This window comes from Neomonachus schauinslandi, chromosome 5 (assembly GCF_002201575.2).
Source record: "Neomonachus schauinslandi chromosome 5, ASM220157v2, whole genome shotgun sequence".
In the NCBI taxonomy this organism is placed as follows: Eukaryota; Metazoa; Chordata; class Mammalia; order Carnivora; family Phocidae; genus Neomonachus; species Neomonachus schauinslandi.
The window spans coordinates 148763171-148789733 of NC_058407.1; the positions used below are offsets into that span (position 1 = coordinate 148763171).

At 43.6% G+C, this 26563-nt stretch overlaps 1 protein-coding gene across 2 annotated transcripts in view; it reads right to left on the bottom strand.

The window, feature by feature from the left end:
- Positions 1 to 886: 886 nt before the first annotated feature.
- PARN (poly(A)-specific ribonuclease) overlaps positions 887 to 26563 on the bottom strand; it is a 160577-nt gene continuing 134900 nt past the window's right edge. For both annotated transcript variants that reach the window (XM_044915622.1, XM_021698157.1), the window contains 2 exons: positions 11563 to 11756; positions 887 to 1905 (listed from right to left, as the gene is read on the bottom strand). In XM_044915622.1, coding sequence (XP_044771557.1) covers positions 1853 to 1905; positions 11563 to 11756 — 247 coding nt within the window. In that variant the 3' untranslated portion in view covers positions 887 to 1852. The remainder of the gene's footprint in view (positions 1906 to 11562; positions 11757 to 26563) is intronic.

A 26563-nucleotide genomic window follows, 5' to 3' on the forward strand; every position in this document is an offset into this window, starting at 1 on the left:
CCTGGTTTCATGATTGAGGAAACAGAGGCTCGGAGAGGGTAAATGATGTGTCCGAGAACCCCCAGCTGGAGCTGGGATGCCAAGAAGTCTCCTTTCCAGAAAGTTCTCCTCCCCGAGCCCCTCCCTGGACCAGGAGACAAAGGGGTGCAACCTGTGTGTGTCTATAAAGCTTTCTGAGCAGGGAGAATTGGGCTTCAGGGGACAATGTGGAATTTCATTCCCTTAGGGCAAGAGGCCCCACCCCTCTCCCACTGCAGCCCTGCACCACACAGAAGGCGGTGGAACACCAGAGGCTCTGCGTCTCCATGCAGGGTGCAGTGCCCCCATGTCTACCCGTACGTTTCAGTGACTCAGCACCGTCCAGCAATGCCCTGTAACCCCCAGCCTTTGTCTGTCTGACTCCACCTCCCTGCGCACCACCCTGCGGAGCTGTGAGCAGGGACAGCTCTGGAAGGGGTGGGAGCTCATTCCCGATGGGTTGGCTTTGTAACTCTGCCACAGACTGCTTGGCCAGGGGGAGGAGGGGAAGTGGTCAGAGGCCCGTAACTGGGAAAAGTGAGTGTCTCACTCATCCGAATTCCCATGCCACCACGGATTCCGAAGGGCTCCATTCCGCCCACCACGATAGAGATGCGGACCCTCCTCCTACGCAGCCATTTTCCACGGGGCTCAACTCCAGCTCTGAGCATCTGACTCATTCACGCAGGTATAGGGGTCAGAGGTTAAAAAAAGAGGAAGAAAGAAAAATCCATAAACACCAGGCTTCGTGACTTACCAGAGCTTTTCAGGGGTGATCTTTCGAGAGAAACATATCTATGTAAAGATCAAATACGTCATTCACTTATAAAAGAAGAAAAAGGAAAAAAACCCCAGAATCCTATGAAAATTCCTTTAATTTTCATCTTTCGGAAATACATGTTTCATTTTTTATTGATCTATGATACAAAAAAATGTTCAATATCTAACAATGATCTCTATGAAGCGGATCTCCTGAAAGCAGATCCATGAAATTCTGTGGCTGCTGGAATCGGCGTCAACAGAGAAAGGGCTGGTACGCATCCTTTGTGGTTGCACATGCCGCCTCACCCCCAGACACACACTCAAGACAGGCAGGCAGAGACACGGGGCAGGGGGCACAGTACTACGGGTAAAAAGAGAAGGTAACTTTTCGTACTCGTACAGTCTGCCGTGAGAAACTCACACCTTGGAGGAGAGGGACTCTAAGTCAATACGGCCCCAAGGCCAAGGCAGAGGTGAGGGAAGCTCCTTCACGGGTGGACAGCGGGAGACCATTCCTTCTGGAAACACAGGCTTGAGCGCTCCGTATTTTCAGGCAGCCGCAGTGGGAAGCGGGCAGATGTGAGCGGGCTCTCCAAGCCATCGGGAGACGAGCCGCGGGCCGCGGAGGCCCCCGAATCCGAAGAGAAACCCTCGGAGCAGGAGAGATTTCAACCCCAAACTCATGATCACAGCGCCTGAGAATGTTGGCGGTCTGCTGGGCTCACAGCCCACGTTCCCCACCGGGTGGATTCTGAAACACGTGAAAATTCACGACAGGAAGGGCTGCGCGCAAGCGACAAGTGATCAGCTGGTTAATAGTGTGCACGTTCACGACCGTCTACAACCGTGCTGAGCGGCAGCAGTTTACATTGAAAAGGAAGAAAAGAGACTCAGCCACAAAAATAAAAACTGGGTGGTGGTGGTGGTTTTTCCCCCCCCCCCAGGACACACACTTGGTTTCCAACCCCTCCCACGCCACATTTTATTAAATTAAATACAGTATGGCTTCCGAATGTGCCGGCTGCTTCCGCCTCAGCCACAGCACCAGCGATGTGTCTCCCTCAGGCCTCGGTTACCACGTGTCGGGCACCTCGAAGAGCTTGGCAGGGCTGTCAGGGATGCCTCCTGGGGGCGGGGGGGGCGGTGGATAAAACAAAACGCGGTGAACAAGGAGAGGACAGCACCCGGGGGACTGAGCGACCAGCGCGCCCATCGCAGACAGGGCCGGGCTGGGCAGAGCACGTCCACAGACGGGCCCTGTCCACGGGCAGCAGGGCCCAGCAGACAGGGGCGACCCCACCAAAACACCCCACGGAGGATCAGTGACCTGCCTCCCTGCTTGGATGCCTCTGTTTACTTCACAGGGGTTAAAATGTGGATGCACGCATCTCTCTCTCGGGGGGCACACACTGTGTCCTTTGCTAGCCACCACACTGGGCACTCCCTTCAGTTTTTTTTTTTCTTAATTAAGAAAGCTCTACGCCCAACGTGGGGCTTGAACTCACGACCCCAAGACCAAGAGTCACATGCTCCACCAATTGAGGCAGCCAGGTGTCCCTCAGTTCATTTAATCTTCATAAAAGCCCAGCGCGGTGTGGGGCGCCTGTGGGGGGGTACGGTCAGTTACGCATCTGACTCTTGTTCTCAGCTCAGGGCGTGATCTCAGGGTCGGGAGATCGAGCCCCACATTCGGCTCCACGCTCAGCACAGAGTCTGCCTCAGAGTCTCTCTCCCTTTCCCCGCCCCTCCCACTTGTGCTCGCTCGCTGTCTCTCTCTCTCAAATTCATAAACTAATTAAAAGAAAGAACCCAGCATAGTGGTATCAAGATGCAAGAACAGGCTCAGGGTGGCCAGGTAAGGTGACCCATCTCACACAGCCAGCACGTGGCTGAGGTGGAACTGGATCCTTCCACAGATCTAGAGCCCTGTCGCGTCCCACGACACCAGGTTTCTCTGTGCTGGGAGCTCTGTACCAGCACCCAGAAGAGAAACCCAACAGGCTGGTGGCTTTTTTAGAGAAGCTGACCAGTGGGGGTTCAGAGACACCCCCCACTCCACTCCCCCCAAAGGGGCCCAAGTAGAAGCATGCAGCCGTTTCAGAGTTCAGCAACACTGGCTAAGCATTGATGGGCCTCTTCGGATACAAACAGTTTCGCCCAGAAGCTGGAAGCCCTTCTCTGGTTCACGCCACTCTCTGTAACGGCCGCGGCAACAGTCGGGTCGGGGCCTGGACCAGCCGTGTCCGGAGCCGAGCAAAGGGGAACTAAGTCAGGGAAGAGCGTGGCCATGATGGAAAGCGTGACAGACCAGGCGCTCCTGCATTGGTGGTGGCATGCATGACTCAAGCAGGGCTGGCAGGGAAAACCGGCAAAGCTAACCCCAGCTGCTAACACTCCAAGATTCCAAAAGGGGCGAGGGCGCGGCCGCTGCCTAAAATGGTAACTTTTAAAACCGGAGGAGGTGCAAGGTCCTGCAAAGTAGGAAATCACTCAGCTCGGAGCGGCCACCTCAACGGCAGGAATGTCTAAAGATAACTAGGTCTGAACACACGAAATAACACGGGATTTCAGCCAACACGAGAATTCCCCCACTGGTGATCATTTACTGAGATGAAGTCCAGACGGAGAGGATGAGAAGACTGGGAGAGGGATACTTGGGAGGCTTCTGCCCCGGGTCTCACCGCTGTGTTGGCACTCCCAGCAAAGACTGTAAGGCCACTCCTGAGAAGTGAAGACGGACAGGAGATGCTCCCCATGACAGACGCCTAGGATCCACTTAGGTTATTAAAGAACAACACACACACACACACACACTCCCCTCCCCAGAGCAAGGAAATGCTGCAGCTGGGTCGTGAAGAGACATCACTAGCCTGACCTTCTCAATCACACACATTCATACAATACCCGATTGTAGGGAGGAAAAGAAACATCCAGAAGGGCATTTTTATAATACACATATCAGAGAAACATCACAGCAGTCAATAAGCCATTTTATAGGTTTTTTTTTTTTAAGATTTTACTTTTAATTATTTGAGAGAAAGAGAGCATGAGTGGAGAGGGGGAGGTGCAGAGGGAGAGGGAGAAGCAGGTTCCCCGCTGAGCAGGGAGCCCGACACGGGGCTCGATCCCAGAACCCCGGGATCATGACCTGAGCCGAAGCCTGAGCCACCCAGATGCCCCGCCAATTAGCCATTTTAAAGGTAAAAGCCACATGCCGAGTGTGGGGAACTGAAATAAATTCAAACTTGCCGTGAGGGAAATCAAACAAACAAGAAAGCTAACCGGCTGAAAGCAACTACGCTGCCATACTTCTGACAGCACCTGCTGCCGGCTGGATGGGCCATGTGTGGCTGTGGCAGCAGGCCAGCAGACACACAGGAAGTGACTCGGTGAAGAGCTGGTGAGAAATAGTGGAATAAGCAAAAGCTTTGCCTGAGCAAGCCTGGCCGGGCCGTCTGACGGGCTGTATGGCTCTAAACAACGCTCCCTGGCTCATCTAGCCGCTGGACTGAATACTACTTTCTGCTGCACACGCCCGCCCTGGTACAGCCGAGTTCCCGGCACACAGCAAGTTTTCCATGACGTCCCCACTGACTGCCGACAGCCCGCCGTCAAGAAGACCCTAGTCTTCACTGCCTAGAATGTGCAGCTGCTGAACAGCAATGATGTGTCCAGAGGAACCAGAACTTTAGGAACCATCTAAAGGAGACTTAGACCAGAGGGGGCTGGAGGTCACTGCTGGTGTTCTTTCTAGCACTTTCTGGAAAAGGAGTGCTGTAGACCGAAGGATCAGTCTCAAAGCTAGGGGATAAGGAGCTAGGTCAGTGTTCCAGGGAGCTCATTTTCACAGCTCTGTTTTACCTGAGCGCAAAGAATTATTCTGGAACAATTTTCTTTTTAAACAAATATTTCAGGACGTCTGCTTCCTGTTAGGATGGATCTCAATGCATACGTTGCACCATATGCGAAAATTAACTCAAAATGGACTGTACAGGGACGCCTAGGTGGTTCAGTTGGTTGGGCGTCTGCCTTCGGCTCAGGTCATGACCCCAGGGTCCTGGGACTGAGTCCCACATTGGGCTCCCTGCTCGGCGGGGAGCCTGCTTCTCCCTCTCCTCCCTGCTTGTGCTCTCTCTCGCTATCTCTGTCTCTCTCTCCCAAATAAATAAAATCTTTAAAAAAAAATGGACTGTACATCTAAATGTAAAACCTAAAACCACAAAACTTCTAGAAAAAAACACAGGAGAGGGGCGCTGGGTGGCTCAAGTGCTTAAGCATCTGCCTTCAGCTCAGGTCATGATCCCAGGGTCCTGGGATCGAGCCCCGCATCGGGCTCCCTGCTCGGCGGGAAGCCTGCTTCTCCCTCTCCCACTCCCCCTGCTTGTGTTCCCTCTTTCGCTGTCTCCCTCTCTCTCTCTGTCAAAATAAATAAATAAAATCTTTAAATAAAAAAAAAAAGAAAAGAAAAGCAGAATCTGGAAGAATGTGCAAAACACCCAAAAGGACTTGTATTCAGAATATACAAAGAACTCTCAACACTCGAGGAGTAGAAAACAAACAACCCAATGAAAAAAATGGGCAAAAGATTTGAAAAGACATTCCGCCGAAGAAGAGATCTGGATGGGAAATAATCACACAAAGGATGCTCAGCGTCCTTAGTCCCTAGGGAAATTCAAGTTAAAGCCATCCGAGGCACTACGGACAGGCCCGCTGGAATGGCTACCAAGGACCGGACCAGTACCGGTGAAGGCGCAGAAGCACTGGAAGCCTCACTGGCCAACGCCAGGAATGCACAATGGCACAGCTGCTCTGGAAAACGCTGTGCCAGGTTCTTGAGGGTGAAACATGCACTCACCATATGACCCAGCAATTCCACTCTTAGGTATTTACCCCAAAGAAACGAAAACTTAGTTCCTATAAAAACCTGTTGGCGAATGTTTACAGCAGCTTGATTCCTAGTTGCTAAAAAGTAGTAACAACCTAAATGCCAACTGGCAAAATGGAAAAACAGCAATACATCCATAAGACAGAATACTTCTCAGCAATAAGAAGGAATGAACCACTGGTATGTGCAATAGCAAAATGAATCTCAAACGTATTAAGAAAGAAGCACATCACTGGTGGCCAGGTTCTAGGGGTGGGAGGAGGGATGGGGCATGAGGGAATCTTCTGGAATGATACAACTATTCTCTCTCTTCTTTTTTTTACAGATTATTTATTTATTTATTTTTAGGGGAAGGGCAGAGAGAGGGGGAGAGAAAATCTCAAGCAGACTCCCTGCTGAGTGCAGAGCCCGGTAGGGGGCTAGATCCCAGGACCCTGAGATCATGACCTGAGCCGAAATCAAGAGTCAGATGCTTAACCGACTGAGCCACCCAGATGCCCCTACAACTATTCTCTCTCTTGACCACAATGTGGTTATATGGCTGTACACACATTTGTAAAAACTCATCGAATTGTACACCTAAAAGCAAAGACTTGTTGTACATAAACTGTATCTTAATAAAGCTGACCCTGCAAAAGATATTAGGAACGTTGTTTGAAAATCCAACAAAATTTTAATATAAAATATTATGCTGATAGTACAAATTTGACCAGGATTTTTTGTTTAATGGGGAAAGAACAGGATACCAAATTGTCTATGAAGTATGATGCCAACTGTGTATAAAAATGACAGGCAGAGTCTACGGCCATACCACCCTGAACGCACCCGATCTCGTCTGATCTCGGAAAATGACAGGCAGAATAAAAACACTTGTTAACAGAGAGGCAACCACAGGGTTTAATTTTCTTCTGTTTTTCTTCATTTTATAGATTTTCATAGTGAGCATGTTATATTTATTAACAAAACAACAAAAGAAATTAAAAAGTGGTCAACACAAAAGGTGACCGTTTGGGCTTCTTCACCTTTCTTCTCTCCAGAGCTGAAAGGGAGAGATTCTGTGAGGGAAGACATTTCTGACCTCAGGTGAATCCAGAACAGAATCTCAAACACTGGAAATCTGCCATCGTTATCATTTTCTAGAGTGGAATCCTGGAGAGAGAAAGATCCTGTGGGGTGCTATACAAACGTATTTAACTGGGAGACTCTCCAGAGGGCCTGGTGAAGGGGCGGTTTCCTACATCAAGAAGGCAGAGCTTCCCTGGGTGGAAGGCAGCCGGCGGGGATAGGGACTGGGCAGCGGACGGCCCACCGCACAGCACAGGGGCCACACTGAGGCTGTCAGCCACATTTTAATTGAAGAATTAAAAAGCTCCTTGGCTGCCCTTCCCTAGCCTAGATGGTCAGCAACTGCAGCCTGCTGCTCAGTTCCTAAATTTTCACACTGTAACCTTAAGGATGCAAGCTTGAAAAGTTCAACAGATTACTTGAGACTCCAATGATACTCCTGGTTCCTGGCAAACATTTAAAGGTCTACTGTGCTGTGTTTTAAATGTGAGGAGGAAAAAGACTTGCAGCAGCCTCTCTATGACATGACACACACAATCACCAGAAATGGTCAGCGTCTCGGGCACTCTTCCGTGAACACTAACAGGGCCTGATAGAACCTCTGGCTGCTGGACTGTCCATCAATATTTTGAGAGTGGTCAGTCTGGTCAGCAACAGGACACCGGAACACAATCCATTCATCAGCAAGAACAAGTGTGCTGTGGAAATCCGTCCATTAAACACTGTCTGGGGACCACTTCCTCGAGATACTTTAGTCCAGCCTAAAATGCACGCAGAGCTCTGTTTCTTTACGTACCAGCTCAGAATGTACCTTGAATTCCCCCGAGGAAAAGTAGATAGCCCTACCAATCTACACTAATCCTAATAAATATAAAAGGAAGGGACTTATATGACTGTAGCCTGAACACAGGACAGAAACAACACTGAGGAGAAAAATATTTGCCAAGTACATAATATGTACACAGTAAGCTCCAAAAGAGAACGGTTGCTTGGCTCACATGACTTCATCACAAGAAAGTCCAAGTTGCCAATTGTTTCTGCTCTTGACCAGCTGCCAGAAATGCTCATCTTTGTAAAGAGTCCTTTACTTCTTCTAAAGTTTGGATAAATTTCACATACTGCATGCAGAGTGATCCAACGTGTGAACTCTGGATCAGACGGCCCTCCCCAGGGCCCCCAAGCCCAGCTATATTTGACTTTGCAAGTCTGACTTCTTTGAGCCTGTTTTCTCTCTAGAAATTGGAAATAACTGGTATCTATACTTTACTGGCTTTTTATAAGGAACAGACAGTAAAGGATGTTCCTGGCACAGTGCCTGCTACATGATATAAACTCAATAAACAGTCATTTCTTTTGCAATTTAAGTCATTTTGTTAGCTGGGAAGCGGTCTAGCACTCTTAGTGCATCTTCGACATTAAAATGTATAACTAAGACAGATGACACTGTTTTGTGTGGGATTTACTGAGCACCAACTGTCCCAGGACTGCTACAATACACAATATTCTGTGGTCCTACTTTTTGCTACTTCCTCCTTAGAAAACAGAAATCTCCCTCAAAGGTGAAACAGTGTCTTTTGTACTTTTCATGCCTTCGCTGACAGCGCTGGGCACCCCACACACCTTGGTGAATCACCTGCGGCCCTGTCAAGATACTCTTGCCAGGAGGAGAGCTCAGACAGGATGCCCTAGAACCTGTCTCTGCAGGTCAGACTTTCCCACGCCCTACCAAAGCGTCCCATCCGGTTGCTGCCAACACCCCAACCAGGTCTTCACGGCTCCTGGTACTCTTCTGAGCCCTTGAGCGCTTAATACAGACCCTTCACAGGGTCAGACCTTTGTATTCTCACTCACTATAGGACCTTATGAAAGGCACTGACCAATCGAAACTGGTCAACTCCACATGCTCAGAGCCTGGTTATCTCAACCGACATCCTGCTGAGAATATGAGCGCTAAATGCTTACAACAACGCAGCGAAGAAGAACCCATGAAACTTCCAGTTTCGTGCTGCTGGAAGGCCTCACCCGGTGAATGGTGCTCCCTAAGCCCAATTATCTCAAGTTCTCTGATTCAATTAAAAGCTGTCAAGATGTTTCTTTCTCTTTTAGCGGGACTGACAAAGAAGTACAAAATCTATCATTTTTTCTTTTTTAGCTCAAATCTTGAGGCAGTGACAGCTTTACTGTCAATGGGAGGAAAATAAAAACCTATTTTAATGACGGTATTATACATTCAAAACCCCAAATAACTCACAGAAAGTTTTCACTTAGAACGATGAAAGTTATAAAAAGAGCTAATCTATTCAGGCAGTCTATTATTAGGTATTTTAATGTTAATACCTATAAGATTATGCTGAGATAGAGGGGAGAAAAAACACCTGTCATCTTGCCCCTGAGAACTAACAGATAAGCTGAAAAATTCAGAAGAGACTGAGATAGGAAGGAAAGGAATACAAGAGGGGACCCCGCCCCTCACCACGCTAGCCGTGATCTCTAAAAGTCATCCAACTTTCAATATGAACATTGGCTGAGCAGATACAATGCGGCAGTCATAAGAGGGTATCACAGGTGAAGATTAAGGGCGTTACAAAATAAAACATTCTCAGGGCGCCTGGGTGCCTCAGTCGTTAAGCGTCTGCCTTCAGCTCAGGTCATGAACCCAGGGCCCTGGGATCAAGCCCCGCATCGGGCTCCCTGCTCTGCAGGAAGCCTGCTTCTCCCTCTCCCACTCCCCCTGCTTGTGTTCCCTCTCTCGCTGTGTCTCTCTCTGTCAAATACATAAATAAAATCTTTTATAAATAAATAAATAAATAAATAAATAAATAAAGCCTTCTCTCCAATGCTCAATTTAGGGAACGGAAGGGAGGCAAGTCAAGGAGAACAGCGGGGTTCAAGGAGGCAGCTGAAAGAAACAAGCCGGGCTTCAAACAGGAAGTTTAAGTTTTCAGTTAAAGTTAAGCCTCAGCATAATGTATAAAAACATATGCAACATTTTTGCTGCTTCTTTGATTTCATTAGTATCAATGAGATTCAGAAAACTCCCTGCCGTCAGATCAGGCCATGTGTAAAAGGAAGAATTAATCTGAAACATGGTGAATTCTTAGTTTGGGTATGAATCAGGTTCCATGTTTTTCCTACACCTTCCTTTGATTTGACTGTTGGTTCTGCTCACCGGGAGACCATCAGGATGTGAGACAGGCACACTCGGGGCTGGGTCAGCGGCCCTCCTATCCCAAGCAGACAGGCAGTGGCGTAACCATGCGGGGAGAGCACGGGCTCTCTTGTAAAGGACAAACTGAAGGACTCCGTGACCTTGGGCAGATCCCATTACCCTTCAGGCCTCCAATCTCTTAACTGTGAAATGGACCTTGAGGACCACCTCAGAACTTTAAAGGAAAGAACTCCCACCAAGCATGAGATGCCGCGCCGGGCCCTGAGCAAGCAGCAGTCAGCGAGGGCTGTAACTCTTGTCACCATGACAGCCGTGGGACCCAGCAGGTGACGGCCGGATCTCCCAAGCAGGGAACTGGCCTGGCTGACCAGTGAGCTCCTCCCTCGTGTTGCAGTCCAGCATTGTAGAGGGTCTGCACACGGAGGGCTGCGCTCGTTCACAGACCCCCCATGGCATCCGGGTGACGGAGAGAACGTGGGATTTGGCTTCAGGCAAGAAGGGAATTAAATCAGGAGAGAAAAGGCTCCTACTACAGCACCTCGCACATACTAGGCTGTTAGGTTCTGGTTTCCTTTGCTCCTTATATAATTCTTATTATTTTTTTTTTTTAAGATTTTTTATTTATTTGACAGAGAGAGACACAGCGAGAGAAGGGAACACGAGCAGGGGGAGTGGGAGAGGGAGAAGCAGGCTTCCTGTGCGGGGCTCGATCCCAGGACCCTGGGACCATGACCTGAGCCGAAGGCAGACACTTACCGACTGAGTCACCCAGGCGCCCCCCTTATGTAATTCTGCATATGAGAGAAATCCAGGCTGCCTGGCGTTTTGCTGGGAACGGTGAAAACGCTGCCACTGAAAATAACATGTGTAGGAGGAGGCCTCTGTGCAAATTTAAATGCACATTTAAGATACTGAGGCTACTTACACACATCAGCAAAACCTCTAAACCATAGAGGAGAGAGGGGATTACCAAAATGGAGTAACCATCTTTAACTGAGAAGGCCCCTGCCAAGCCTTCCTCTATCAAGAGACAGGGCTTTTTAGGGATTCCTCAAATTAAATGGATCCTAAAAAGCATCTGGTCCCGTGGAAAACTACAGAATTCCCCCTCATCTGCGGGGGACATAGTCCAAAGCACCCAGTGCGTGCCTAAACTTCGGTAGTACCAAACCCTATAGACTCCATGTTATTTCCTGTACATCCACAGCTGTGATAAAGTTTAATTTATAAACGAGGCACAGTAAGAGACTAACAAGACCTAATAACAAATGAGAACAATGATAGCAATGGACTGTAATAAAAGTCATGTGAATGGGTTTCTCTCTCTTAAAAAATCTTACTGTCCTGGACTCACCCTTCTTCTTTTATGATGTGAGATAAAATGCCCCCCTGACAAGATGAAGTGAGGTGAGTGACATAAGCATGGTGACCTAGCATTAGGCTACCACTGACCTTCTGATCGTACATATGTCAGAAGGATCCTCTGCTTCCGGGCCGAGGTTGACTATGGGAAACTGTGGATAAGGGGGCGGCGTGGGGGAGCCTACTGTAGCTGGGCTTTGCCACCAGCCGAAACCCTGCTATCACTTCTCCCCTCAACTATGAGCTTCTAAAGCATTAAAGAGTACACAACTCCAGAACTCTACTAAGATCTTATACAAACCTGCTGGTGAAAGGTCCTTCTTCATTCTTTTTAATTTCTTGGCCTTTTTCCTTCCCTCGGAGAGGGGTTCTGCACAGGACTCCGTCTGTTCGAGCTCAGGGTCAGAAATATCCCCCGATATTCTGGCCTCCAAGTCAGCTTCTGCTGGGCTGGGACTCAGGTTTCTCTTTCCTGCCGCACTGGTCACTGTAAGACTGAAACACAAACAGTGGAACGACATGAAAGGTTTGAGATTAACAGGAACACGAGCCTATAAAATGTCTTAATACTCTTAAGTCTGTTACCGCTTAACTACCAGCCAGCAACACGGAGAGCTGCCACCTGTACATGAAAGTCAAAGACCTCATATAGGAACTGAAGTCTAAAGGTTTCCCCGTGATGACAAGCTTATTCAGAGACAAGTTCTACGTTATGCTTGTGTATAGACACATACGAATCTAAGCTGTTCTGAGTGCTTCGAAGAACGAATTTTTTTTTTTTAAAGATTTTATTTATTTGAGAGAGAGAGAGTGTGAGAGAGAGCATGAGCGGGGCGGGGGGGGGGAGGGGCAGAGGGAGAAGTAGACACCCTGCTGAGCAGGGAGCCTGACAACGTGGGGCTCAATCCCAGGACCCCGGGATCAGGACCCGAGACACAGGCAGACACTTAACTGGCTGAGCAACCCAGGTGCCCCTTGAAGAACAAAATTTTAAAGAAAATTCCTGGTTTCTGTTTTCAGAGAGATACTACAGCAGAAGAGTAGAACAGAATAGTAGAGCTGCTACAATAAAATAATAGTCTTGGTGGCACTAAATTGGAAGACAGCACTGTTACCTTCACGACTGCCTGATGGATACACAGCACAACAGAAGAATTCCTGAGCGTGTCAGCTATCACGTGGCTCATCATCTGAATACACTTACAGGGCATGTCCCACCTTCACAGAATTCTCTTCTATTCCAAAACAGTGACTTGTCAAATTTATAATTAAACCTGGCTTCACTTTTAAAGCTTTATAGGATGTGACATGTTGAATTAAATCAAATTACATGTCCTGATTTTTCCTTGAGAAAATATGTTCCCTGAAATATAACTTGATAAAAACAGAGACCGTACGGCCAATGTGAGTCCTATCTCCTCTAAATGGGTCTTATAAATAGATTTTTTATTATAGCCCCCAAGTTATGAGAAACATTTAAAAATCAAGTCATTCCACTCAAGGGAGGCCATTCAAGTACAGAGAGGGGGCGGAAGGGGAGAGAAAGAGAGTGAATGCGCACATACCCCTATTTAAGCCTCTTCTAAGGAAGCGAATACTTAAAATGTTACATATAAAAAAACTCCGGCTACCCAGTTATCCCAGTTCCTCCATGTGAGTCCTGCACTCACATCTTCTCTGTACTTTATACTTGTTCACTCATGTGAAGAAGGAGAAGAACAAACTGTTTTCCGTGGTGGTTCTTAGCAGCCATAGGAGGCAAAACCCAGGGCTCTTACGACTGGCTGACCTTCCACCTGTCCTCTTCTTCACGTATATCATACGCACTTCTCTGAAACATCTCTTTTATTGAGGGGATATAAGGAAAAGGGGGGATACCAGTGGTAATATTTGGGGGGTATTAAAGATTTATGCTAAAGTTTACTGTTTAAAAACTGATAATACCTTTAAAAAGTTTTGTTTTTAAAAGTATTTTATTTATTGGGGGAGGGGACAAAGGGGGAGAGAGAGAGAGAATCTCAAGCAGACACAGGGCTCCATCTCACGACCCTGAGATCATGACCGGAGCTGAAATCAAGAGTTGGACACTTAACCAACTGAGCCACCCAGGCATCCCACCTTTAAACAGTTTCCTTAAAGACAAAAATAATTTTGGCTGGTTTCTGAAAATTGGGAAAATTCAAAAAGTGTAGGAAAATAATAAGGACCCACTCTTACACCACAAAAGGGGAACAGGCCTAAAAATTCCTCTGTGTTGTAAATCCTGGAACCTGGTAGCCTCTGAGATATAAATGTTTAATAAAAACTCAGTTGGGACTTCGAGAAAGACAAAGTCCAGAAATAGACCCAACTGCATATAGAAATCTAGTGTACGGTAAAGATCGTATCTCAAATTACTGGGGCAAAGATGAACTTTTAAGAAACAGTGTTGGGACAACTGGAAAAGGATAAATTAGATCCATTCCTCACTTGGCACAAAAGCATAAACACCAAACGGGTCAGATGTCTACATATAAAAAATGAAACTCTACAGTACTACAATAAAACATGGGTGAATTCCTCCAAAATCTGGGTGCACAAAAAGGCTTTCTCACTATGACTTGCAATCCAGACGCAATAAAAAATTTACAAATTTGATCTCATAAAACTTTTTTGTATGGCCATCAGTAAGATGAGCAAAGTCAAAAGACAAATGAGAAACCAAGAAAAAATATCTGTAGCATAAATCACAGATAAAAGGTTAATATCACAGATAAAAGGTTAATGTCCCTGATATGCAAATAACTCTCAAACCAAAGAGAGTCATGGCAAAGCCATGAACTCACTGTTATGGAGGGGAATGTGGCAACATCTAACAAAACTACGTATTCATTTACTCTTGGAACCCGCAATCACAGTTCTCGGAACTTTGAAGACACACCTCCAGCAACACAAAAATACATTTCACAGGTGATTCCTTGTAGCTTTCTCTGTAATTACAAAATAATGCCAAGCCAAAATACTGCCTAAATGTCTAAACACTGGAAATTGGTTAAATAAACTGTGGTACATACAATCAGTGAAGTACTGAGCAGTTATAAGAAAGAATGAAAATCTCAAAGAACGGATAGGGAATGATTTCTAGTTACAAAAAAAAAGATGAAAAAAAGCAAAGTGCAAAAGAGCCATTTATAAACCCAGTATTCCTAATCTTCAGTACGGTTCAGGGAAGAACTCAAATCCTGAGCTCTTTAGGAGGTTTGCTTCTGTTGCTGAATGAGTGAAGCAATTCTGAAAATACTTAGATGCCTTATAGTACTGAGCAAATTAGTGAATACACTGATGTTGTTGGAAGCCAGACACACGAATATTAGAGTGGGGAAAGACAAGGAAGAACCCTGTGGAGATGAAATGAAACTGGAGACAGGGCTTAGGCTCATGATTTTAAAAATAAGTCTGGGTATACATGTGCATATTTATGCATCTACATGCATATGCATGTGTGTTCCCTCATGTATGGGGGATGTATGTGTGTATAGCCACGCACTATCCACTGAAAGGGCCTAGGAGCAAAGAAATCCCAGTAGCAGTGAACACATCTGGTGTCGACATCTTAATTTCTAATACCGTACACCCTAAAAAAAAAAAAAAACAGGGCTTCTCAAAGAACTGGCTGATTCCAGGGCTGGGGTAAAGGAGGCACAAAATGAGCCTGGAACATCTTGCAATACGAGAAAGCAGGAAAGTGCGGAAGATTATGAGGAGGTGTGTTGCAAGGACAGAGGCCCAGCTGGGGAGGGCTCTCGCCGGCCAGGTATCTGAGCACCAAACAAGAGGCAGTAACAGATTCTAAACTACTGAAGAAAGAGGAATCCATGGGTTTACATAAGACATGACACAGAGGGAGGGAGGGAGGGAGGAAGGGAGAACGGAGAGCTCTCACAGCTGAGTACTAACTAGCAATCGGTAACGGGGAAGAGAAATGGAACTGGCAGATGATTCCTTTGCCATCCTCACATGAAAGATGGTTGAAGCAAACAGCCTCAGCAGCTGCTCCACCTGGGGAGATGTTCTGCTGGAGAGGAGGCTATCTGCACCGTCTGAAAGTGTCTCCCCACACACTGGTACCTGCATCATGTGCGCGGTATTGCGGTCAGGCCTGAAATGTCACCATGAAAAACATCAGACAAACCCAAATGGAAAATATCTTACTGAAAAAGAGTGGTCAGGGGAGGGGCTGGGGTTCCTCAACAGTGTCACTGTCCTAGGAGACTAAAGAGATACGAAAACTAGATGCAACACATTATCACAGACTGGGCCTTATAATGGAGGGGGAAAAATGATACAGATAATACCAGATCAAATACTAACACAGGGATATGACCAGTAAAGCATCCTATCAATGTTAAATTACTGAGGCTGGTAACTGTACTGCAGGTGTATATGGAAATACCCTTACTTAGTGGACTTAGGGAAAAAGGACCATGATGTATTTAACTTCCTTTCAGATGGTTCAGAAAAAAATAAGTAAGTTGGGGGACAGGGAGAGAAAAAGGGAGTGGGGTGCCTGGGTGGCTCAGTTGGTTGAGCGCCTGACTCTTGGTTTCAACTCGGGTCATGATCTCAGGGTCCTGATATGGAGCTCTGAACCTGGGTGCTCAGCAGGGAGTCTGTTTGAGATTCTCTCTCTCCCTCTCCCTCTGCCCTTCTGCCCCCACCTCCCTCTCTAAAAAAAGAGAAGAAAGAAAGAAAGAAAGAAAGAAAAAAGAAAGAAGGGAGGGGAGGGGAGGGGAGGGGAGGGGAGGGAAGGGAAGGGAAGGGAAGGGAAGGGAAGGGAAGGAAGGGAAGGGAAAGGAAAGGAAAGGGAAGGGAAAGGAAAGGAAGGGAAGGGAAGGGAAGAGAAGGGAAGGAAGGAAGGAAAGAAGGAAGGAAGGAAGGAAGGAAGGAAGGAAGGAAGGAAGGAAGGAAGGAAGGAAGGAAGGAAGGAAGGGAAAGAAGAAGAAAAAAGAAAAAAAGGAAAAGAGAGGGAGGAGCATATACAGTGTGTGTGTGTGTACACAGATGGGGGCAGGCAGGAAGAGAGCACGTGCACAAAAGCAAAAAATAAACGGAGCAAAGTGTTAACAACAGAGTGCATTTTCATAAAATTTTCCAATTAATTTACAACACATTTCCTAGTTCCTAGTCTGTAGTTTCTGCTCTCAAGTAAGAATCCTTTGCTTCCTAGGAAGGTCTGTTGTTTATGGGACATCCTGCCTGCGAAAGCCCTCAGATAGTGTGGAACGAGTACATTTCATATGTTTAGATATGTATATGGATGTAATATGCACACCAACAAAAAATTTTCTCAACTATCATTCTCTTAATAAAAATAAAAGCTGTGACTATGCCCCATGTAATTTAACTAAAGCAGTTCCGGATCAAAACCAGTTTTTGTTATACATGGAAAACCAGATATATGAAGTAGTGGCTTTAAGATTGTTACTATTTATACATTTTTCAAGGTACGGCTGTGTGTGTGTATGCATATATGTACGAACACTCTTGATTCATGCATGCTGACAAGATACTCCTCTACGACTGATTTTATTTTTTTTTAACATTTTATTTTATTTTGTTTTTTTGCATCATAAGTGTACTCTTTAATCCCCATCCCTTACATCCCCCATCCTTCCACCCATCTCTCTGGTTACCATCAGCCTGTTCTCTAGAGTTAAGAGTAAGTTTGTTGGTTTGTCTCTCTCCTACAGATTGATGTCAAAGGTCAAAATGAAAATCAGGCAGAACAACCTCCCATTAGTCTGAGCTCATTTTGCAAGTGGAGTTATAAGGCACAAACTGAACTACTTCATAATGAATATGAAATGCACATTTAAATCCACTGAAGAAGTGGTAATTAATTAAAAAATACAATGTTAGAGACGCAACTTGGTGTGTCACAACTGAACATTAAACCTTGATTAGCATTTATACGGGGGATGCAAATGATAAACCATGCTGGTTACAATGACTAGGAGGTCAAACTCAGAATTTTGCCAGAAGGTAAGGTATTGATAATGCAGCAAGTGCAAATCAAATTCTTCTAGGGTAACCTAGCTCCATTAACTTCTTCCTTTTAGTAGAAAAAAAGATGTTTGCTAATGGGTTACATTTACAAGTTCCTACAAATACCTTTTTCTGTAAAAGCACAAAAATCTGGCTGCCCCATGAAGTGTCCCCCTCTTTATTTTAAATGAGGGTATTAGTTATATGCAGTGAAATTTGCTCATTTCAGGTGTACAGCTTGGTTGATTTTTGGAAACTGTATACAACCATGTAAACACTGGAACAATCAACACACAGTACAGTTCCCTTTAAGAAGATTCCTTGTATGGGGCGCCTGGGTGGCTCAGTCGGTTAAGCATCTGCCATTGGCTCAGGTCATGAACCCAGGGTCCTGGGATCGAGCCCCGCATCGGGCTCCCTGCTCGGCGGGAAGCCTGCTTCTCCCTCTGCCCTTCCCCCTGCTTGGGTTCCCTCTCTCACTGTGTCTCTCTCTGTCAAATAAATAAATAAAATCTTTAAAAAAAATTTCAGCTCTCGGCCCCATATTGAACTCGAGTTGGAAGAGGTGAGTCCAGTCTCAAAATGGAGGGCCATGATCCAAAGGAACCAGAGCAGTTGAGAAAACTGTTTATTGGTGTTTTGGGCTTTGAAACTACAGATGATAGTTTAAGAGAACATTTTGAAAAATGGGGTACACTTACAGATTGTGTGGTGATGAGAGACCCCCAAACAAAACATTCCAGGGGTTTTGGTTTTGTGACTTACTCTTGTGTTGAAGAGGTGGATGCAGCAATGTGTGCCTGACCACACAATGTTGATGGGCGTGTAGTGGAACCAAAGAGACTGTTTCTAGAGAGGATTCTGTAAAGCCTGGTGCCCATCTAACAGTGAAGATAATTTTTGTTGGTGGTATTAAAGAAGATACAGAAGAATATAATTGAGAGACTACTTTGAAAAGTATGGCAAGATTGAAACCATAGAACTTATGGAAGACAGGCAGAGTAGAAAAAAGAGAGGATTTGCTTTTGTAACTTTTGATGATCATGATACAGTTGATACAGCCTTCCCTTTTAAGACTGAATAATATTTCATCGTGCGGATATACCACATTTTGCTTATCCACTCATCTGTTAATGGACACCTAGGATGCTTCCAGATTTTAGTTGTGAAAAATACTAATATGAACATGGGTGTACAAATATCTCTTCAAGACCCTGCTTTCAATTCCTTTGGGCATATACCAAGAAGTGGAATTGTTGGATCATATGGTAAGTTTGCTTTTAGTTTTCGAGGAACCATCATACTGTTTTCATAGCAACATTCCCACAAAGAGCGCACAAGGCTCCCATTTCTCCATATCCTTGTTAACACTTGTTCTGTTCTGGGTTTTTGATGGCAGCAATCCTAATGGGTATAAGGTGGTATCTCATTGTGGTTTTGATATGTATTTCCCTAATGATTAGTGATGTTAAGAATCTTTTCATGAGCTTATTGGCCATTCGAATATCTTCTTTAGAGATATATCTATGTAAGTTCTTTGCCCATTTTTGAATCAGGTTGGTTTTTATTGTTTTTCTTGAGTTTTAGTTTCCTATATATTCTAGATAGTTATCCCTTATCAGATATAGGAGCTCATTTTGTACATGGTGTGAGGTAAGGGTCCAACTTCATTCTTTTGCATGTGGATATCCAGTTTAACCAACACCATTTACTGAAAAGACTATCCTTTCCCCACTGAATGGTCTTGGCATTCTTATTGAAAGTCATCTGGCCATATATGTGAAGGTTTATTTCTGGGCTCTCTATTCTATTCCATTGATCTCTACGACCTGTCTATAACCACACTGTTTTGGTTACTATAGTTTTGCAATAAGTTTTAAATCAGAAAGTGTTAATCCTCCAAATCTGTTCTTCTTTTTCAAGATTGTTTTGGCCATTTAGGATTCCTTGAAAATCTATATGAATTTTAGAATGGATTTTTCTATGTCTGCAAAAGATGTCATTGGGATTTTCACAGGAATTGAACCGAATCTATAGATCACTTTGGCTAGTACTGAAATCTTAACAATATCAAGTTTTCAAATCCATGAATGGGGTATGGGGTATCTTTTCATTTATGTATATCTTCTTTCATTTCCTTCAGCAATGTTTTGTAGATGGTAGGAGAGAGCCATCTCTCCCCATCTTCCTCTTCTTACAAGGACACTAATCCCACCATGAGGCCTCCACCCGCATGACCCCATCTAACTTTAACCACCTCCCAAAGACCTCATCTCCTAATTCCATCACACCTGGGGTTAGGGATTCGACATATGAATTTGGGGGTGGGGGTGCCATGATTCAGACTATAGCACAAGGTCACTAATATTTTTTTCCATCTTTTCTTCTAGAAATGTTATAGTTTTAATTCTTACATTTAGGTCTATGGGTCATTTCAAGTTCATTATGTATATGGTGTGACTTAAGAGTAGAAGTTCAATTTTTACATACCACTATGCAATTGTTTGAGAATTATTTGTTTTGTTTTTTGTTTTTTCAGAATTATTTATTAAAAAAACTAACTTTGCCTACTGGATTGCCAGCACTTTTGTTAGGAATTTTAAATTTTTCCAAATTCCTGACAGTTACTAGTCTTCAAATTCTGAGACCAAGAAATCAGAATTCCTGAATCATAAATTATTCTGTATTTTTCATAGCACTTTACTTCATGTTTTTAAATAATAATGAGTTATAATCATAAACAGTGAATCACTTTTCAGTGACAGGATTATATTTAAAGTTTCAGGGGTTAGCTCAGTAAAATAAGATATAACAATAAATGTATGGTTATTATGAACCATATAGTACAACAAAATTCTATATTTCAATAACATACAAAAATAATCTCTACCTGATAAAGGCATTTGGCAGTAGAAAACATTAAAAGAATAAAATATTAGCACCGAATGGATGCCCAAAAAGCATCATTTAAAAACTGAAAGATGTCACAAATATTTAATATTTAAAAGTTATTCTTAAATGAGATTTTAAAACACACAAGTATTAACTGCTTGTATTAAGTAGACAAATATTCCAGATGTAGAGAAGTTTCTTTCATGTTGTACTGATGTTGGTCAAATTGTTCTGAGTGTGTCCAAAGCAAATACAAGTTGGGCGTTAGACTACATATTGCTTCATATAAGCTCATTTCCTCTTTGAGGGATGAAAATATTTTGTCTGCTTGCCTTGATTTTGGTTTTGCTGTTAAAATTGATATTGTTTGTCCTAATTCAGATTGCAGATGAGCTGATTTCACATCAAAGTATTCCACAATGCTATTAACATCTTGCCTTTGCATTTCTTCTGTAAAAGTAATTACAAAGAACTATAGCCTTAGAGCAAATATTCAAACACTAAAACACCACTGGATTCTATTAAGATAACGTAATATTTGGGTATCCTAGCAAGGTCAACAGCACTATTATTACAAAGGAACATGTTTCAGAACTGCCAATTTAAAGACTGCTCCCAAAATTTATTATTTCTTGGAACGAGATTTGCAGGATTTTTATAAAGTGTACAGATGTTTGTAAACTTATTAATATGTTTTTATTTACAAAAATGACTCATCTTGAGGAGCACGCAGGGCTACATACACTTACAACATGGTGGCAGTGACAAGCAAGAATGACAGATCTGATCGTGACCCGTTCTCTCCCATATGCTCCATCCTGGTTTCAGAACTGTTGACCTGAACCTTTGACACTGATTCCACTCTTGCTTTCAACTTCATGTCAGTGGATTCCTTTGAACTGGTAATACCTATGTTGATGTTTAAACTTTAATTCCCACAGATTTTTTTATTTTTTGCCTTTATCCTGATTTCTTGACTGATTTTTCTCAGAGTTTGGAGTAACATAAATGTCCCTAGAAATATCAGGAAGGGATTCCTGCATGGAAACGCTGCTGGAAATAAAGAGATCACAAATGTGTGGTTTTGCTTTGGGACACTCAATTCTGTTTCGTTATCTATTTATCTTTCCTATGCCAGCACCACACTGTTATTATACCTGTGGCTTATAGCAAGTCTTAAAGACAGAGGGTAAGTCCTTCGGTCGGCTGGGAGGTTCACGCTGCTGGATAAAATAGCCACCTTTCATTTTAAAGGGTCGCCCAGTTTACAAAATTCTCTTGTTTGATACTTCGAGATGACCATTTTAAGCGGAACATGGGTTTTCATTTCCATTTTACAGGCAAGATCCCTCACCCTCGGAGTAAGTGACTTGTCCCCAGTCAGGTAGCTGGTTGGGTAGACCTGAGGCAGTCTTCCAGGTCCGGGCTCTTGGAACTTCTCCACTGCCTCCCCACCACCCAGCCCCATGTTCCCAGGGCCAGTTCTTCTTGTGCAGGTCTCCCCTGAAAAAAGACCCCCTCAGAAAGGCTTTCCCAGGCCCCCTGTGGAGACCAAGCAGCCCCTGACTCTGTAGCATTTATCCCTCTATCCTGTTTTGTTTTCCTCCTATGACTAATCTCTGTCTGTGCTTATTTACTTCTTTACTTGTTGATTCTCTCTCTGCCACTACAATGTAAGCTCGGTGAGAACAGGATCTCATACTCCTTGTGGAGAATGGGGCTTCTCAGCACCTGGCCCAGGGCCCGCAGAGTCAGTCAGGCCTCTGCAGTCAAGGTTTGTGGAGTGGATGGAATAGATGAAATGAGTGAATGCCCCCCCCTCCCCCCAAGAGCAGTAAGGCAAGTGACAAACACCAAACTGCGTATTTCCTCCTGAACTGTATGTGATATTAACATGGTTTATATTCTAGTATACAGTCAGCTTCCCCACATTCCCTATTAGATATAACTAAGGGAAAGAAGGAATGTCCTTCTGTGCAAACCACCTCACAAAGCAAAATGAACTGGAAAAATCTGGGGAAGTAGGAGCTAGGAAATGCATTTTTATTGTTTTCACAAACTCTCGTACTGAATTCAAATTCCATGAGCATGACTGTTTCTGTGTTTGTGGGCATGATCTGGGTAGATAAGCGGAGGATGTTAGCTAGCCTACGCTCAATTCAGAAGGCAAGCCCATGGAGATGGCTGACGAACGGTGACTTTTATGTCTAACAAACAATTTGAGTCTGAAAAGCAAAATTAAGATCAAATAAGGTATGTCTGTATGATAGCTACCCAGGAATAAAGGATATCTCTTGCGGAAGGAGAGTTGGGAGAAGCGGGGGGAAAGAGAAGACATGAGTACGTTGTGTGAGTATGTGGCTGAGTCCTAGGTATAAAGTTTATTTTTAAATAATAAGAGATTGGCCTAAATAAAAGAAAAATGGATTCTGCGTTACAGAGAATCAATGGCACTCAACTGGAACTTTTTACAAGAACCCAATTTGAAACTGGCTACACAATCCCCTATTGCTAACTCACACTAATGCAACACAGCAAAGATTAATGGATGACAAACATGAGAGAAATTAATACTAATTCCTAAATAAGGAACTTATACTCAACACATAATTAGTTGAAGCTGAATTCAGAACATCTGAAATTTTCGGAGGCTGGGAGGAAATTTACTTTTGCACTAAAATTTACTTTTGTCTCTGATGAACGGATTCACTAATCAAATCAGTAATATAATGAAAACAAAACAACTCCTCCCACAGCAAAAGCCCAGCTATTTCAGAAAATAAACTGCTTTTAAAATTTTCCAGGAAGTTAACCATGACCAGTTGGACACACATATTTATCCGTAGAGGGATATAAATAACTTGACAAAGGCACAGAGAACAGGAGAGGCTACATCAGAGGACAGGATGTCAGCTCACTTTGGAGACACGCTTTGGAGATGACAAGTAGAAAGAAGAGTGCCAAAGAACTTTGCACAGAGGAGGAAACAGAAATCTAAGTGTTGTATAAAAGGCTGATGCACCCAATAGAGCCCTGCAAAGTCTCAGCAAATAACAGGCACCGGATTCCTGAAACAAGCAGGTGATAAGGACTGCGGCTATGTTAACAGGAGGAAGGGCTCTACTAGGATCCCCACCCCCGTCCTTGGGAAGCCAGGGGACCAGCATTCCCCAGGCCAGCAGCAGCTGGACAGGAGGTTTACTCTGTGGAGAAACTGACCCTCTCATGGAGGCACCAAGTCCAACAGTGAAGAGTGGGATTGAGTAGGGGAGTAAGAAGTAATGAACTAGGGAAGCAGCAACCCCCACATCCTGAGAATTGAGGCCTCCAGCTTCCTTTTGCCAATCAGTACCCAAAGCACCAGCAGTTGGGCTTACCTCCCCCAAGCTGCCAATCAGAAAATCAACGTTTAAAAAACCCTGAATCCTTAGTTAATATCACACTTAATGCAGAATACTTTTGTCCTAAGATAAGGAGTAAGACACATATGCTGGTTCTCACTATTTCTACTTAACACTGTATTAGAGGCCCTAGCCACTGCAATCAGACAAGAGAAAGAAATAAAATTTATACGGTCCACTGGACAGTGAGAAATACAGTTGCCTTTATTGGCAGCATATGTGATTATCTAAACATAAAATACCAAATAGCCTATAAAAAGTTATTAGAACTGGGATGCATGGGTGGCTCAGTCAGTTAAGCATCTGCCTTCAGCTCAGGCCGTGATCCCAGGGTCCTGGGATCGAGTCCCACATTGGGCTCCCTGCTTGGCTGGGAGCCTGCTTCTCCCTCTCCCGCTCTCCCTGCTTGTGCACTGTCTCTCTCTCTCGCACGTGCTAATAAATAAATAAAGTCTTTTTAAAAAAAGTTATTAGAATAAGCGAATTTAGTGAGGTTCAAGGATACATGGTCAACATATACAAATCAACTGTATTTCTTTATATTAGAAATGAACAACTGGAAATTGAACTTTAAACTATATTATTTATGGGATGCCTGGCTGGCTCAGCCTGAAAAGCATGAGACTCTTGATCTTGGGGTCATGAGTTTGAGCCCCATGTTGGGTATAGAGGTTACTTAAAAAAATAATAAATAAAATAAATTACTTACAATAGCATCAAAAAGCAAAATACTTAGTGACAATTCTAATAAAGCATATGTCACTTTTGTATGCCAAAAACTATAATAAACTGATAAAAAAATTCAAAGAAAACCTAAAGAGGTGAAAAGAAACACCATGTTCATGAGTTGGAAGATTCAATACAGTTAAGATGTTAATTCTCTCAAAAATGGTCTACAGATGCAACATAATCCCAGTCAAAGTCCTAGCAAGCTTTTAGTAGAGATCAAAACTGGCCCTAAACTTTATGTGGAAAAGTGAAAAGCAAGGATGAAGGATTTACCATCTGATTTCAAGACTCCCTGTAAAGCTAGAGTAATCAAGACAGTGTGGTACTGGTAAAAGTATAGACATAGGGGCTCCTGAGTAACTCAGTCAGTTAGGCATCTGCCTCCAGCTCAGGTCATGATCCCAGGGTCCTGGGACTGAGCCCCACATCGGGCTCCCTGCTCAGCAGCAAGTCTGCTTCTCCCTCTCCCTCCGTGATCTTGCTCACTTTCACTCTCTCGCAAATAAATAAATAAATAAATAAATAAAACCTAAAAAAAAAAAAGGATAGATGTATAGACAATGGAAAAGAATGAGTCCAGAAAATTTTTAATATATATATTATATATATATTTAATATATATAATTAATATATATAATTATATATATTTAATATATAATTTTATAGAGAGAGAGAGAGAGAGAGCCACAGGTTTTTGACAAAGAAGTCAAAGTAATTCAACACAGAAAGAACAGTCTTTTCAAAAAATGGTGCCAGAACAAATGGAGATCTATATACAAAAAATGAACTTCCAATAGGTCATATACCTAAACATACAACAAAAAACTGTAAATCTAATAGAAAAAATAAGACAATCTTTCTGACTCTAGTTTAGGCAAAGATTTCTTAAGTAGATCACAAAAAGCGCAAGCCATAAAGAAAATCAGAAGCCTCAGAGAAAATATATGTAATAACAAAGCCAGCTTCTCACCTCCTCACTCTACAGGGAAAGGACATCAATAAAATTAGCCTCCACACCCACAGCTTCTTATCCCCCTTTTTTTTTTAAAGAGTATTTATTTATTTGAGACAGAGAGAACGAGAGAGAGCACATGAGAGGGGGGAGGGTCAGAGGGAGAAGCAGGTTCCTTGCTGAGCAGGGAGCCCGATGCGGGACTTGATCCAGGGACTCCAGGATCATGACCTGAGCCGAAGGCAGTCGCTTAACCAACTGAGCCACCCAGGCGCCCCGCTTCTTATCCCTTTTTAGTTCATTCTTAAATAATAATAGACAGCTGAAAATAGTCAAATATTTGAAGAAAATCTTCCATATAAGATACAAAACCCAAAGCAGACCAACATAGAGAGAGAGAGAACTCTGAGGAAATGGAGACAATGTAAGGAGCTGGGAAAACTTTAAAAACTACAGGCAGTCTGCTTTGCACATAATATAGATCCATAAAAGTGACTGGACAAGGCTACTGTATTAGCAAGTCAATGGATACAAGAAAACCAAGACATAGCAATAATTATATTACTTGGAAAAAGTAAATATCAAAAAAAAGAGTTGAAAGTGGTTGCCTCTGAGGGACGGGATGAGGGTAGCAGGGGACAGCTGCTTTTTATTATAAAATTTTTCTATTATTTGGCTTTAAAAAACAATGTTCATGTATTTTATTGAAAATATTCTAAAAGAAAAAAGTCAAGGACCTCACAAAGATTTACTTAACATGGTGAAAAACCCTTATACCAATAGTAAATCAGTACTTGTCTGGCTATGTTAAGTGGGCATACTCAGCTCTGTCAGACTCATTGGCTTTGTGACTCCAAATAAGACCTGCTTTTCTGACTTTCCAGTTCTCTCTAACTAGAGTCAGGGAGGGTGGACAAGATCACCTCCAAGTGTCTTCCAGCTCCATGAGTATATGGCTTTATCAAGTAACACTTTTGCTCACACAGTTATAGGTGCAACTGGTTCTTTAAAAGAATCTATTTCTTCACAAATGTCCTACAATCTAGTTTTCAGTCTATACTTCCATTCATCTGAATTAGTGTGGCATTACTGTGTTCCACAATTATGAGCTTTTGCAAGTAGAAATGACAGCTAAGAAAAAACTCAAAACCAGTTACCTAAACAACAACATTTATAGCATCAATTATCTTAATCCTGCATATTTTTTAAGATATCCCATCTCTTTGGGAATTGCTGTTTTTGGTGGTTTCTGTTTTTCTTATATACCCACCAAACCCAACCTGAGAAGGAAAACGCTCCATAAT